General features: G+C 52.3%; 4 protein-coding genes across 4 annotated transcripts; 1 reads left to right on the plus strand and 3 right to left on the minus strand.

Moving 5' to 3' along the window:
• Window positions 1-62: 62 nt before the first annotated feature.
• Window positions 63-4,580, minus strand: CC84DRAFT_1132919 (uncharacterized protein). Its single transcript, XM_018175953.1, has 3 exons — window positions 3,507-4,580; window positions 2,370-3,420; window positions 63-2,315 (listed from the first exon to the last, which is right to left on the minus strand). The coding sequence occupies exons 1-3, from the start codon at window positions 4,479-4,481 to the stop codon at window positions 124-126; spliced, it is 4,218 nt and encodes a 1,405-aa protein (XP_018041639.1). The 5' UTR covers window positions 4,482-4,580; the 3' UTR covers window positions 63-123.
• A 223-nt stretch (window positions 4,581-4,803) lies between these two features.
• CC84DRAFT_1106639 (uncharacterized protein) lies at window positions 4,804-6,447 on the minus strand. The gene is made up of 6 exons (XM_018175151.1): window positions 6,164-6,447; window positions 5,967-6,113; window positions 5,646-5,914; window positions 5,442-5,583; window positions 5,078-5,394; window positions 4,804-5,028 (listed from the first exon to the last, which is right to left on the minus strand). Exons 1-6 carry the CDS (start codon window positions 6,190-6,192, stop codon window positions 4,871-4,873), a joined length of 1,062 nt encoding a protein of 353 aa, XP_018041640.1. The 5' UTR covers window positions 6,193-6,447; the 3' UTR covers window positions 4,804-4,870.
• A 2,119-nt stretch (window positions 6,448-8,566) lies between these two features.
• Window positions 8,567-10,669, minus strand: CC84DRAFT_7245 (uncharacterized protein). Its single transcript, XM_018187185.1, has 7 exons — window positions 10,388-10,669; window positions 10,188-10,326; window positions 9,972-10,132; window positions 9,755-9,877; window positions 9,318-9,703; window positions 9,057-9,267; window positions 8,567-8,998 (listed from the first exon to the last, which is right to left on the minus strand). Exons 1-7 carry the CDS (start codon window positions 10,481-10,483, stop codon window positions 8,795-8,797), a joined length of 1,320 nt encoding a protein of 439 aa, XP_018041641.1. The 5' UTR covers window positions 10,484-10,669; the 3' UTR covers window positions 8,567-8,794.
• Window positions 10,670-11,123: 454 nt separating this feature from the next.
• Window positions 11,124-13,410, plus strand: CC84DRAFT_1191889 (cytochrome P450). Its single transcript, XM_018181215.1, has 5 exons — window positions 11,124-11,827; window positions 11,874-11,977; window positions 12,050-12,326; window positions 12,385-12,838; window positions 12,899-13,410. The coding sequence occupies exons 1-5, from the start codon at window positions 11,262-11,264 to the stop codon at window positions 13,043-13,045; spliced, it is 1,548 nt and encodes a 515-aa protein (XP_018041642.1). The 5' UTR covers window positions 11,124-11,261; the 3' UTR covers window positions 13,046-13,410.
• Window positions 13,411-13,654: the final 244 nt, after the last annotated feature.

Raw genomic sequence — 13,654 nt, forward strand, 5'->3', positions numbered from 1 at the left:
TAACAACCCCGGCTTCATTCTGGAAAGGTACTAATATGGTATTGTGAAAGGTCGTAACGTCGTCCCAAAGTCCAAGCAGTGCATCCTGTACGCCACTAATCCACTGCAGCCAACGTGAACCAGCTACCTCTTCTTGACGGCCTCCTCCATCCTCCTAACCAATGCCTTCAAGCCCACCCCTTTCTCGCAGTTCGCTTCCAACCAGACCTCCATCTTCTCTCTCACGTCTCTCATTCCTCTAGAGACCGGCATTTTCCGGTCCTCTTCAATTTCCAAATGCATCAACGGGTTCAGCAACAGATCGAGAGCCTCCTGCCATATCTCTGTCTGCCAGTACCTTTTGAGACTCTCTTTGATTCGGTAAGTCTTCGTTGCGCCAGCACCAAGCGTGGCCGCTCTTTCAGCTACGGTGGAGATGTACTTGCCAAAGAGCAGGTTGTGAATGATGCCTGCAAGGCCATGATAGTCAATCTGGTACGTCCACGGCCTTAATTCGCGCATCTCGGCGCAGTCAGCTTCGGTAGTAGGCCAGTCGGCGATGAACTGCACATCCGGCTTGAACACCTTCATATCGATACCACGGCCAAAATCGATTAGAGTGATGCCCTTGGATGCCCAACCGTCCCTACCGTCGCGCTTATACTGGGAATCCCACAGCTCGTCTTTTGATAATGCGTCAAAGCGTACGAGGATGTTGTCAGCCTTCAAGTCACCGTGAATCAGACCCTTGGAATGTAGTGCCTCGACCGTGCGGAAGAGCTCGACGGTAAAAAACATCGCAAGCTGCTCGTCCATGACACCGTTGTCCGCACGGGCAACATTGACTAGGTCAAGCAGTGTGCCTTGGTCTCTGAATTCCTCAACCAAATAGCACTCGTCCTTGAATAGATGCATCTCGTATGCGTGGATCACCGACTCTGCCGCGCGAGAAACGCCTAAACGCCTCTTGGCTTGCCGCATGATATAGAACTCCCATGGCGAGGGTGGCTCCTCCATCTTGAGTGCTTCCAAAGTGTGACGTCTGACACCAAAATCGCCTTTACCCATCTTTATAGGCCCGTCCTCGTCCTGTTCATCTTCGATACAAGTACTTTCGGCTAGATAAACCGGGGCAAAAGCGCCTTTACCGAGTTCCTTCTTCACGGTGTACATCCTCTCACTGCCCGGGAAGCGAAGAGTCGGAGGTACGGTCAGACTTGTCGTCGTCTTATCACCAGAGGCTCGGCTATTCAGTTTTGATGCAGCTTTCACAGCTTTCGTGTACTTGCGTATGTCTGCACCTTTGCCGTAAGCGCACTCTGTATCCGCAAAGTAGCCATCATATGAGTCTAGCGGGGGTTGTATTTCTCGGAGGATGGTCTCTCGTATCATTTCATCAACAGGGTTGCACTGCGCATCGTGGATTATTGGACCTTTCGACTTCGTATCTTTGATGCCGACGTCCTTCGCTGGTTTCGCTTCGCACAGGGCTAGCTTCGTCACTTTTCCTGCGCCATCCACAGAAGGGGCGAGCCCTCCATGGAAAGGGCTACTCCAAGGTTCGTCGTCGTCTTCGATGATTGCTGGGGTCCCTTTAGAACGTGAAGGCGTTTTTGCCGCGAAATAGTCCTTTTGAGCATGAGCTGTTGCGATCCCTAGTGATGATTCGGTCTTCTCTACGATCGGCGTCATGAAGGGCAGGCGATTGTTGGCAGCAAGGGCAGGGTCACGATATGGCCCTGTAGGCACATCGTAGCTGTCGGGGGGTACAGGAACGTAACGTGTCGGTAAGGAGTGCGAGGGCAGCTCTGGAGACGTAGGCGTAACAAGATCTTCAGATTGCTCGTCAGTGTGGCCGGTGTGGTCGTGCGAGTGTGAGATTTCACTGAAAGAGGTATCTTCTGAACCTTCGCTTTCGTCTTCTGATCCAGAGCCTTTGTGATCCTTGGGTACGAGTTTGCTCTCAGTAAAATCGGACCATGCCGATACGCTTTTAGTATCGGTTTCGTCCACGTCGCTTTCTTCCACCTCGTAATCACCAATTGTCGTACCGAGCGTGAAGTCGGCAGCGGTGGTCTCGTCTCCGAACTCGCTTGTGGCGCCAGAGAGGTGGCCCGTCCCTGTACTTTCACCACCACTGGTGTAGTCATCTTCATCATCGCCGTCAGTCGTCCCTTCTTCACTCTCCATTTCCTCCGTGGCCTCCTTCAACGGTTCATTGAATATGTCGTAGATTTCATCCATAGCCTCTTTCGTATGGACAGTCATCGTTGCTTCTTTACCCAATTTCTTTCGTCGAATTTTACGGCCTGTCGGAGAATCCAGATTCGTTTGAACTTCGTCACATTAGTATCACGAAGTATAATAGCCATCCTAGACTGATTACTCACTGGTCTGCGTCTCGTTTCGAATTTCCTTCACCTCCATCACCTTGATCTTTCGGGTTCGATTAGAACGTTCTTCCCGTCTAGCCTTCTTGGTTGCCTTCGCCTTCTCAACTTCCAGTTGCGAGGGAGGTGTGTTTTCATCATTGAAGTTTCCCTCGTCGTCGAATCCTTTCAGAGGCACAGTCTGGGTCTTGAAGGGCCCTCTCGTAGGTATTTGTTCTGCCAATGGATTGATTTGTGGCTTTGGCTCCTCGTCCGCAAGAACGGCAAATGCCTTGTTGGCCCTTTTTTGGACCTTCTGCTCAAGCGACGCTGACTGCGGCGGTACTTCACTATCGACATGGACAACAAGGTTGGTGATGACCTCGATGGCCTGGTTTTCTTCCGGCACTGACGCTGGGTCTTCATCATCAACATGAATAAGAAGTTTTTCGCTAATCTTAGTCGGAGGCTCTTCCAGAGATGGCGCTGGCTCTTCATTGTCGACATGTATTAGAAGCTTCGTGTTGGCTTTGGTAGTCTCTACCTGATCCAGCAATGACGATGGCATTTCGTTGTCGATGTGTATTAGAAGTTTCGTGTTAGCCTTGATGGTCTGATCGTCATCCACCAATGATACCGGCGCCGCAACTGCATGGATCTGAGGTCTGGCGCCAAGGCGCTCGTCTCCATCTGCCAATGGCGAGGCCACGGATTCGGTCACTGCTTCAGGTTCTATAGGGATGAGAACCTGCTCCTTGACTTGCTCCAGTTCCTGGGGTGCTGGGGAAATTTCCTGCGGGATAGGCGTCATCTCCTCCACCGCTAGAGTTGCGGTGTTAGTCTCGTCGTTCTCGCGCCTTCGAGCTGCGTTCCAATCAATGTTCAACAAACCACGATGTTGTGCTCGCAGTTCTTCGAAAGAGTACTCTGCGTCAGCTCTAGGGTAGATCAGTCGAAGGTTCGCGAAAGGAACCTCCGCTCTCCCGGTCTTAGGATTCACGCTCGGTGCTTCTAGGTGGACTGGATGAGGTATTACATGTTCGTAATTACGGTTCAGGTTCACTAGTGCAGTCTATAGTACACAAAAGGCAAAAGCCATACCAGTTAGTCCTGCGCTTGTAAACATGTGTAGGGTTATGGCGGATTCATGTGGCTTACCTCGTCTTTAAAAATCTTCATCTTGGAAACTCCGGTGTTTTTCTTTCCTACCTTCAGTGTTTCTCCAACCCAGGAGCGTGCCTCGGGTGTGTTTTCCTTCTTTCGGTCTGCTAGAGACCCAATGCTATCCCATCCCTTGGAGCTTCCGCTCGAACTAGGATTCGGTGGCTCGTCACCATCAGAAAAGATAGCGAGCTTCGATTTCCCGGACCTTGCAGAGCTGCCGCCGACTTGTGCTCGAGACTGTGCTTGCGGGTCTATTGGCCCGGTTGCGAAAGGGTCAACCTTTGCTGCTAAGGCAGGTCGCACGGCAGGGAGCGCAGGGCTTGTGGGCTCGGCGGTTTGCTGGGGTCGGCTTTCGAAGCGATGTTGGAATTCGGCGTATTTGCGAACAAGGCGCTCAACAGGGCGTGCTTCCTTGTCAATGCCCATGCTGTACACCTCCTCGGCCTGCGTCCAACGTCCGGCCGTCTCAAGCCAAGCTGCGAACTCTTCATAGTATAGGGCGAGCTCATCGCCGATGTTGTGTCGCGCAAGGTAGGCAAATGTCTCTCGTGGCGCATCGGAGAAGAGGCGAATGTAGTGGAGCCACATCTTTAGGTAGCGGGGGTCGTTCTGGTAATGCGACGAGGACTGGAAGGCTTTGGTCGCGCGCTCGAGCAGCGGGCAAAGCTGGGACTGTGGCGTGTTCTGCGCCGAAGGGTATGCGTCCAGTGTCCACTTGACGTAGCGATCGTAAACATCGAGCGGGTCGTCCGACTCGTCGATTGCCTGGAGCTCCTTCTCGAACGCTTGACGCGTTTCGCTGTGCGCATCTTGTAGCTGTGACGGTGACGGCGTGGCGCCCGCAGCGGACGAGAGCGGCGGCGTGTATAGTTGTGCGAGTGCCTTTGCGGAGCGGCCGCTGGGCAGAGACTGAATGTTCTCCTTTTGGTTCTCGATCACCTCGAAGTCGATTAAATCGTCGGAGCCCATGGCGCCGGCAGGGTATCAGAAAGAAGGAAGAAGAAAATGGGCGTATTACAAACAAAATCCAAAAGGCCAACCTGCACGCGTCGTTATCGTGAAGGTCGTGTCAGGATTGCGGCGTGGTGGGGCGCGTCGTGTTGATGCAGTCGCGGGCGCTTGCGCCGGAAGCGGACTCGGTTGCGGTTTCCCCGGCAACACCACGTGGGAGGCCGATCCTATCCACCTGTATGGCTCCTTGTGCGCCAGACTCCAGGGCTGTCACCAGTGCGCATGTCACAGACCGCCATATCATGTAGGCACATATGTGCATATAGATGAACTTTCATTTCGTAACGTTCCGAACAAAACTTCGCGCACGCCAACATTGGTATCACCGCGCACACTCTACAAATTGCTCATTTCCCCTCAAAGACAACGCCCATACGGCCCTGTGCTTTATGCGAATTCATCAATTCAATCATCTTCGGCAGCTCCTCCAACTTGAAAAGTGTCTGGTGCGGTTGAATGTTGTGCTTCGCGCTGAACTCGATAGCCGGACGCATGTTGTAACAGGCTGCTTCGTGTTAGTCGACTTTCAATGCCCTTGCTCCAAATACACTCACTTCCGTTGTTGGATCCTTTCACCCGATATCGACCGAGAGCAATGTCCAAGGCATTGAGTTGCAGCGGGTCTCGAGGGATGCCCACAACCATCAGCAGACCCTGCCCTGGTTTGATGATTGCAGGGCAATCGTCGTAAGACTTCTTAGACGCGGTGAAGTTTACTGCCGCGTCGACGCCTCCACCTGTGATTTCCAGAACCTTGTCCTTCCAATCCTTGTCCTTGATTGAGTTGAAAACGTGGTCGGCGCCGCAAGTCTTTGCTTCCTCAAGAGCTTGGTCAGCGATATCCAGTCCGATGACTTTGAGACCCATTGCCCTGTAGGTTTTTTAGCAGGTCAAATTACAAGAGCCCAGTCCGCTTACTTTGCATACTGGATGCCTAGGTGCCCTAGGCCACCGCATCCTATGACAGCAACCCACTGTCCAGGATCGAGTTCGCAGTCTTGAATTCCATGGAAGGCAGTCACACCTGCGCAGAAAAGCGGAGCCGCCGTGTTAACGTCAACTGCGGGTAGTTTAGCTTCGCTTGCAGCGCCTTTGCCTCTCCCCGAGATCATGATCACGTACGTCCTTCGGGCAAGACCATCGCAGCGCGTGCATCCACAACAGCGTACTCTTGAAAGTACCCGTCCAGCGAAAAACCCTGCATCTTCGTTTTACCCGTGACGCACCAGGAGTTGTGAACAGTCCTGCAATTTACACAATCAAAGCAGCATTCTACGGCACAAAGAAAGCCGACATTGTCCCCATCCTTGAACTTATTCGCCGCCTCACCTGATCCACGGCCCACAACTGTCCCGGTGGCTTCGTGTCCGATGGTAACGGGGTTCTGTCCGCTGATTGCGTTGTGAGAACCTGCTGTTCAATTGAGGCTGGGGGACGACCAACAGTATGAGGCCCTGATCGTTGGGCTCGAACAACATGACATCGGAGTGGCAGAGGGAGGCATTCTTTATTTTAACAAGCAGTTCATGCTCGCGAGGCTCTGGTATTGGGACCTGATTGAGATGAAGCTTGTTATCGCGCGCATCATACCTGGCATCTCAATCAGTAATGTGGTGTTGCGCGCGTTCCCATTTACATACTGTTGCGCAAACATGGTTTTGGAACTCATCACGGCGGCTGAAATGGGCGATTACTAGACAATCTGGAACCAGAGAGAGAACGATGGGCGCGTACGGTGCCTGGCAGGCGCATTGTATACGCTTCTCCCAGCATTGGATCACACTGCAAGAGGCGGGAAAGGTCAGCCGCGAGCCATGAGGAAGATGGTTCCCGGCATCCAGCCACGGCTGCGCGTTCAAGACCTCACCCCGCAAACCCCGCAACGGACGATCGAGCGAGTCATGTCAGGGTCCAGTACTCCAACTTCACGAACTGGCTCCTTAGTGCCGATTCTTCCTCTTTGGCAACATGATGTAGCTTCTGAACTCCACCCGTTCCTGGCATTAGGTGAGGCACTGCATGCAGAGTTCAGCCAGGCAGCTCGACTCACAAGATACATACATTGCGACTGGTCTCCGATGGCTGTAAGTCTTATCCAGTGCATTGCGAAGCAGACTTGTCCAGAATCGAATGGTTGACATCCTTACAGAGTCTCTACCATACTGAACCAATCTAATGTTCGTTCGCTTATCTGTAGGGCTCCGACGAGGATTTAGAACGGCGAGGCTCTGGTTCCGCTTCTACCTGATTTCTGCGACAATCGCGACATACCATCGCATCACATTGCGTACCCGAAGCCAAATCCTTTCGACACATGTCGCATTGCAGCCTTGCACGCTCATACTGGTTCATAGGGCCTCTGATACTCCATGCTAGATATGCACATTCGGCATTCGCGCAAAGCCGGTTGGTGATATGCGGTAGAGCAAGCGGTGTGTCACGACGCATCACCTCGTGTGCTCTCGTGTAGAGCCTTTGCTCGGTCCAAGGGTCGCAATTAAATTGAGCGCCACATTTGCACCTGGAAGTTCACATTAGTTCCTCGAAGACGAGCTCTTGGAAGTCAATAAACTCTCACGTCATATAATTGCAGCCAACATCGAGCTATGCTTACTGACGGCAAGCATAATACCGCTGCCAGTTCTATTGTTCTGCCAGCGCTAATGTTCCATGCAGATCAGGATCGTAAGGACAATCGGAGTCTTCATATATTCTCCTTTGCATATAGCACATGTCTCTCTGCCGTACTGTGTACAAAACGCCTTACCCTTCATAACATCCGGTGACGAGATAAATAATGCACAGGTCAGGTTGCTGCAGTACGCCTTGTTGCCAGTCCTGAACTCCATCTCGGCCAGTTGAAGGCATTGAGCTGGGCACGGGTGACCTCACTGGCAACGACTGTCACAGCGATCGGCTGTCGACAACGTCTCGGCGGGAAGGGCATTTCGTCTCGTGTCGCATATATGAAGAGATCTTTGAGACAACCCAGGCAGTGGCGGTCTCCACATTCCAAAGAAACCATGTAAGGCGCGTGGAACGTCTCGAAACGGACCGAACAGTCGAATGCGTGGAACGGTTTTTCGAGAGCATTAGCTTGCCGACCCTGGTAGGTACGCGTTTCTTCTATACCAGCGCTGTCCATATCCTCTGTCTCGTCGATGACACGCGTAGAAGCAGCGCTGGTAGTAAGTCAATGCGGTGCGACGGCTGGATAGCTCGCTGAAGGTGCGGCCTCATCCGGAATATAGTCGTCGTCGTCGATGAAGCCACTGAGATGCATCGCAAAGTCTCGGTCATCCTGGGCCTCTTCTTCCGGAGCGGCGAGCTCCGCAATGGCGTCCGTGTCCGTGTTGACTACAAGAGCTATGCTATGCGCGTGATTCACATCGCGTAGGGACGATAGGTGCGCTTCGATCGCGTTGTGAAAATTCTCCAACGCGATGGCGCCATCCGGCGGGCTTCCAGCAGGAAGTTTCCCTTTGCCGCCAAGGCCATGTATACCGGTTTCTTCCAAATGCAGATTTCATGCTGTGGTCTCGTCATCTAGGATGTTCGTTTGTGGGGCTACGACAGCAATGACGGCAGTGGTGCTCATTTTCGGGTGATGGAAAGACGGTGGATAGATCGACCAGAACAAGATATACGAGGGCTCAACGAATTGGAGATAGGATCGGCGAACGCTTCGAGTACGTAGGAATAACTACGCGTTGACAGTGAAGCAAGGATATCGGGGAACGCGCTACTTCGGTTCCAATACCATGGTGCCGTACTACGTTTGCGCTTTACTTTCCTTGTATAACGAGGAAGGTCCATCAATCTCACGCATGTAGGTCGGGAGCATCTAATTTGATGATGACCAAGTGGAAAGCCTAGGGCGAAGCGGCGGATACACCTTAGTCGTTGAAAAGAGTGACATTGCCATGAGCTCGTTAAGAGTATCTATTCCTGATTCGGGCCCGGCCATTGGCAGTATCTCATGGGCTTGTAGCCTCATACCGCAATCATGTTGGACGACCTCTAACCGCCGGGATCACCCTAAGATTCTTTCTGCATACATTTCTTTGCAGCCGGCATGTTTTCCAAAGCCTTGATGTGGCTCTCTGAGGTCGATCGTACGCTACCCGGTGCTACGATCGATGTCCATGGCTATTATCAGACCATGCGAAGCCGCGTGGTGTCACACGCGGCCGTGACAGGTCGGACCGCGGTGATGGAGGTCCAGATCCGCCTCGGAGATCTTGTTCCAGTAATTTCTGACTCGATGCAGATCATGGGCTGGCTGCCAGATGCTTGCCATCGTTCTGCAGCTCCACGAGCCCCACCTCATCATCCAACTGATTCGAGGACACCCTGGTGTCCACAGTCTTCGTGATCTGTGTCTCGAATAAGCTACCGTCTAAGGTCGATATCTTGTTCCTCGGGGTGCTCCGCTTTCCACTGGATAACCGAGCGTTGGGCGTTCCGTCATCGTACTGTCACGTACAGTTAGCGGATCGTTTCGGGATCCGTGCCCAAAATAGAGAATTCTACCTTGAAATTCGAATCATCGTCAGAAGATGCGAAACATCTAGGGAACAAGTGGCCGAGGAACCGTCTGAACATTGGCATGCAGATGCAAATTATCCCAACGTTCTGTTCCAAGACTGAGTATAAAGCAGCTTCGAGGCTGTCGTACATGGGATTGCTCGAATTGCCGTATGTGGCAATAGTTTGTATACGAATACATGAGACTATCATCGTCCTAGGTATGACTTAGTATACCAAGCGGCAGGTAAGATTGGAGATACTCACAGGAAGCCTGTGCTGAAGATGCAGAGCAGGAAAAACTTCCGCCTCAAACTCAGCTTCAGCTTTAAAAGCTGTGGGATTGGCACCACCAATACGCCCAAATCGATGGCAAGGTTTGTGCCAGCTGCGGCATAGATGAACGCATTCTGGTTCATGCAGTACTGGTAAGGCTCCTCTCTCATCCAACCAGTCCAGACGGCCTTGATAGGGAGACAAGAGAATATCAATGCCAGCTCAAATCCCAAAGAGTGGCACACCGTGATACCCATGAGTATGAAGACTGTCACGCGGACGCCCTTCGACGGGAAGATATAGAGGAAGAAGAACAGGAATGTCATCTTGGTGAACCCGATCGTTATGAAGTAACCGGCTTGCGATGCATAGATCATCTGGAAAAGGTCAGCTTGTGTAGGGCCGAGAGGTGTTGGCGTAGGACCGACCTGCAGGACCCTGATTATTTTCCATGGTTCCACCGTCCACGTATCCTTCCCCAAGCCGAGACCAGGTGTGATCAATTGGAGCACTGTCAAAGGAATTGAGAAGAACCAGGCCGCGAGGGCGCACTATAGCGGGTACGGTGTCAGTGGGGTCACGTTAGTGGGGTTCGATGCGAAGTGTCTCCGTGGTAAGGCGATCTCGCACGAGGGAGTATCCTACCACGTCGTCCCATCTCCAATTCTCAGAGAGAAGCGCCACAGTAGATCGCATAATTATAGCCAGAAGTGCGAGGGCACCGGACACGATTGAAACCCACAGGAGTTTGCCGGTCTTGTCACGAATTGGCGCATGGCACATCGTTTGCGTTGTGTTGACCGCGACTGCTCAAGTCAGATCGTGATTCTGGAGGTATCATCCTAGCGGAGTGGAGCGTACCTAGAGTCTGCCTGATTGTACACGATGCGCCTACACAGCCTTGTATCGCTGCGTTTATCGCAGGCGATGCGCAAATGCAAGGCATGTCGGTGGGTTTGCATTCCGTCTGGTTTTGGACGGCCGCTCCAAAACATGTTTGCTAAAGTCTGTTAGTGTTCTATCATGTCGGGGCCGTTCGATCCATGGCAGCAATTACTTACGGCGCAGTCAGGAAGTTGGCCCAGTACAGGGCATATTGAAAAGCTAAAGAAAGCAAGCACAAGGCCCAAAAGACTAGTCCACCGCATCGTGAGCATCAATGAAGAACACGACGGTGAACTGTCCTATGTCAAATCTCAGCCCGCAGAAGGTAGAAAAGTCGACCACGAACCAAGACGACACCACAGCGTCCAGAACTTTTGTCAGGCATTGCAGTGACCACCACATGGGGTTCGGCAGTGGGCCAGTGCCTCCATGGGCGTTTGCCGGGAAAAACGGTTTTATGCAATCCTTCGCAGGGGCTACGAGTATCTCTAGTGCTCAATAGGCGCGTGTCCGTCCCCGAGCAGAGGGCCGAGCCGTTAGCTGGAGTCCATAACGTGCGTGGGCCTGTTGCACAGAGAGGCGGCTCAGACCCGACGATGCGCCTGCTTTGGGCATAAGTCCGCGCGGAGCGTGCAACTCATCACATGCAGTCGGGAGTTTTCCCAATCAAAGGCGCGATCGGCAGCCTGTCGTATGACATTGATCAACCTTTCGTGCGTTGTCTAGCCCGAACGAGCACCCGTACCCTGTCATCGGGTAGTAGCGACCCACATGCGTGAAACGTCTGGGGGCCCTTCGACGGGTTTTCGTAGGCTTGCGCTGGAGTGGTATTTTGTTTTCGCCCGAGCTAACCATTGCAGACCCCAACCTACACTGCTTGCGGTTCGCTCGCAACGGTTGCTCTGCGGGCCGACTGGCCTATCTTCTCCATGTCTTCCCGCCGTCGCACGAGTCGGTGGACGAATGGGGCCCTGTCTGAAATAGAACCAGACCTTCGGGCCACATTGTTGCACGCGCTGTGTCGCCCACCTCGCACAGCTACCCATTCCGATGGCGCTTCTTACCATTCTCCCTTCAGGGCCGAGCCTGAGCGTTTGGGCCTGTGTTTACGTGCCTCTTGCGTTCGTCGTCTACTATACCGGTTGGGTCATATACACACGTACCCTTCACCCTCTCGCATCCGTCCCTGGACCTCTGTGGCCCTCCATATCGAGGACATGGCTCATGTGGAGAATGCACGTTGGAGATTTCGAGATCGAGCTTCGCAAGGCACATGATCAGTATGGGCCTCTTGTTCGCATTGCTCCCGATGAGGTCTCTTCGGGCGTGCCTGCCGATATTCCAGTCATTTATCGTACACAGAAGCCCTTGGAGAAGACCGTTTGGTACCTGCCATGGCGCGCGGTGCCTCAGTTCCACGAACGCCCTGACATGTTCACCACGTTGCTCGGCAAAGACCATGCAGCTTACAAGAAAATCATTGCTGGTGCCTTTACAATGGGGAGTATCTTGCGTAATGAAGACCAGATGGACGACTGTTTACGATTGTTCGTGAATCGTATGGAAGAATTCGCCGATCGAGAAGAGAGCTTCGACTTTGGATTGTGGCTGGAGATGTACGTCGTTCTCTTGCCCAACGTGACGTGATCCTAACACTGCAAGGTATGCGTTCGACATCATCGGTGCCGTCTTCTTTGGGAAGCAATTTGGTTTCATGGAGAATCGTCACGACCATGGAAAATACATCGAGTCTGTTCACTTGGCTAGTACGTACATTTTCGCTTAAAATGCCTCTACCTCTGTACCCAGGCTTCAGGGATCACTGCTTACGGATCTAGTGCCCTTTCTTTCCGTTGTCACCATGACTCCAACCTACTTACGCTATCCTGTAATGGCCTGTGCTGTCGCTATTCCCAAGCTCCTCAAGGCTGTAATCGCAGTAGACGGCATCAGGGCAATTGCCATTCAGAACACTAAGGAACAAATGAAAGCTGCCGAAGACGCCACTTCAAAGCGCCACGACATTCTCTCTCAACTGCTCACCATCGTTCACGAGAAGGGAGAGAAGGTCAATTTCACAGAACATAATGTCATGGCAGAGATGCATGTTGGAATGTAAGTTTCGAGATACAACCCTCTGTCCAAACGCAAATGACTGAGTATGCTCTACTAGTATGGCTGGAGCAGATAGCACGTCCATCCTACTCCGTTCCATCTTCTACTACATGATGAAGAATCCTGAGACAATGGCCAAGGCTACTGCCGAGGTCGACGAAGCTTTCGCCGCCGGGGACCTCAGCTGGCCACCCAAGCACCAAGAGGTTGTCGCATCTTGCCCCTATGTCTGCGCTGTAATCAAGGAAGCTTCCAGGATATTCCCTAGCTTTGCCGTCCAGATTCAGAGGTATTCTCCGCCCGAAGGGGTCCAGCTTTCAGGTCATGTCATTCCGTCTGGGTACCGAGTTGGTATGAACCCGCATATCATCCAAATGGACAAGGAAGTCTTTGGTCATGACGCGGATATTTTCAGACCCGAGCGATGGCTACAGGACGAGGAACGATCCAAGGCTATGGACAGAGCTTATATCAGTTTCGGTGTGGGAACTCGCCCGTGCGCTGGAAAGAACGTAAGTTGACCCTTCACAAACTGTCTACTTGTGTGACATGCTGATCAGATGAATACATAGCTTGCGCTTGCTGAGATCCACAAGCTTGTACCCGCCATTCTGCGCACGTTCACTGTCGACATGGCTCATAATCGCCCATGGAAAATACACAACGCCAGCTTCATCGTACAGACAGATGTGATCTGCAGGCTTAAGAGGAGGAACTAAAGTTTCAAGGATGTTCTAACGTCAATGGAGTCTGTAAGCCAGCGTAGCTCAGCCTCTTCTCATACCGGATTGTGATCCTGAACGCTTAATCTCTGTGCAAGAGCCATGCACGTATCTACCTGCTGAAAAGGCATTTGGACCAAGCACACGCTCACCCCATTCCTCGTCCCAATTTTCCAAAGTCCACGAACGGGACTCATCGATGAGTTCAGCTACATCCCACACTGATCCAATTTCTCCTTCGAATCGAAAGAGACCTACTCCTTGAATCGTGTCCTTCAAAGTCTGTGCGAAATATCCGGGTATATCTGTAAGAGTTAGCGGATCATGTTCTTGGATCTGGAAGTCAAGGTTCACGGGGTGTCATGGTGTAATTATAGAGCTCGTCCCGTGGAGAATCAGGCTATTGGCAAGTGTCGATGCACCATGTCAGGAAAGCTTCCTGCATACACGCAGCCAATTTCACGTGTTCCCATATTTGCTGTGACTTGTCACATCCGCCTTCAAGGCAGATGGACAATACATACTCGGGGAAGCCAAGGATGGCAACAATCTTATGTGGTACACCCACGCTTTGAAAGCCATCAAGATAGAAATGATTTTCACGCA

The sequence above is a fragment of the Paraphaeosphaeria sporulosa genome (genome assembly GCF_001642045.1).
Source record: "Paraphaeosphaeria sporulosa strain AP3s5-JAC2a unplaced genomic scaffold CC84scaffold_1, whole genome shotgun sequence".
In the NCBI taxonomy this organism is placed as follows: Eukaryota; Fungi; Ascomycota; class Dothideomycetes; order Pleosporales; family Didymosphaeriaceae; genus Paraphaeosphaeria; species Paraphaeosphaeria sporulosa.

Excerpts from the sequence above, each read along its gene's own strand:
- CC84DRAFT_1132919 (XM_018175953.1), bottom strand. The coding sequence starts at position 4,481 with ATGGGCTCCGACGATTTAATCGACTTCGAGGTGATCGAGAACCAAAAG. Across the intron at positions 3,421-3,506 it reads TGAAGATTTTTAAAGACGAG|ACTGCACTAGTGAACCTGAA; the intron begins GTAAGCCACATG and ends TGTGTACTATAG. Across the intron at positions 2,316-2,369 it reads TCGAAACGAGACGCAGACCA|TTCAAACGAATCTGGATTCT; the intron begins GTGAGTAATCAG and ends AATGTGACGAAG.
- CC84DRAFT_1191889 (XM_018181215.1), top strand. The coding sequence starts at position 11,262 with ATGGCGCTTCTTACCATTCTCCCTTCAGGGCCGAGCCTGAGCGTTTGG. Across the intron at positions 11,978-12,049 it reads CGAGTCTGTTCACTTGGCTA|TGCCCTTTCTTTCCGTTGTC; the intron begins GTACGTACATTT and ends TTACGGATCTAG. Across the intron at positions 12,839-12,898 it reads GCCCGTGCGCTGGAAAGAAC|CTTGCGCTTGCTGAGATCCA; the intron begins GTAAGTTGACCC and ends ATGAATACATAG.
- CC84DRAFT_1106639 (XM_018175151.1), bottom strand. The coding sequence starts at position 6,192 with ATGAGTTCCAAAACCATGTTTGCGCAACA. Across the intron at positions 6,114-6,163 it reads AAAACCATGTTTGCGCAACA|GTATGATGCGCGCGATAACA; the intron begins GTATGTAAATGG and ends TTGAGATGCCAG. Across the intron at positions 5,395-5,441 it reads CTAGGCATCCAGTATGCAAA|GGCAATGGGTCTCAAAGTCA; the intron begins GTAAGCGGACTG and ends AAAAACCTACAG.
- CC84DRAFT_7245 (XM_018187185.1), bottom strand. The coding sequence starts at position 10,483 with ATGCTCACGATGCGGTGGACTAGTCTTTTGGGCCTTGTGCTTGCTTTC. Across the intron at positions 10,133-10,187 it reads TACAATCAGGCAGACTCTAG|TCGCGGTCAACACAACGCAA; the intron begins GTACGCTCCACT and ends TGACTTGAGCAG. Across the intron at positions 8,999-9,056 it reads ACGATGATTCGAATTTCAAG|TACGATGACGGAACGCCCAA; the intron begins GTAGAATTCTCT and ends TGTACGTGACAG.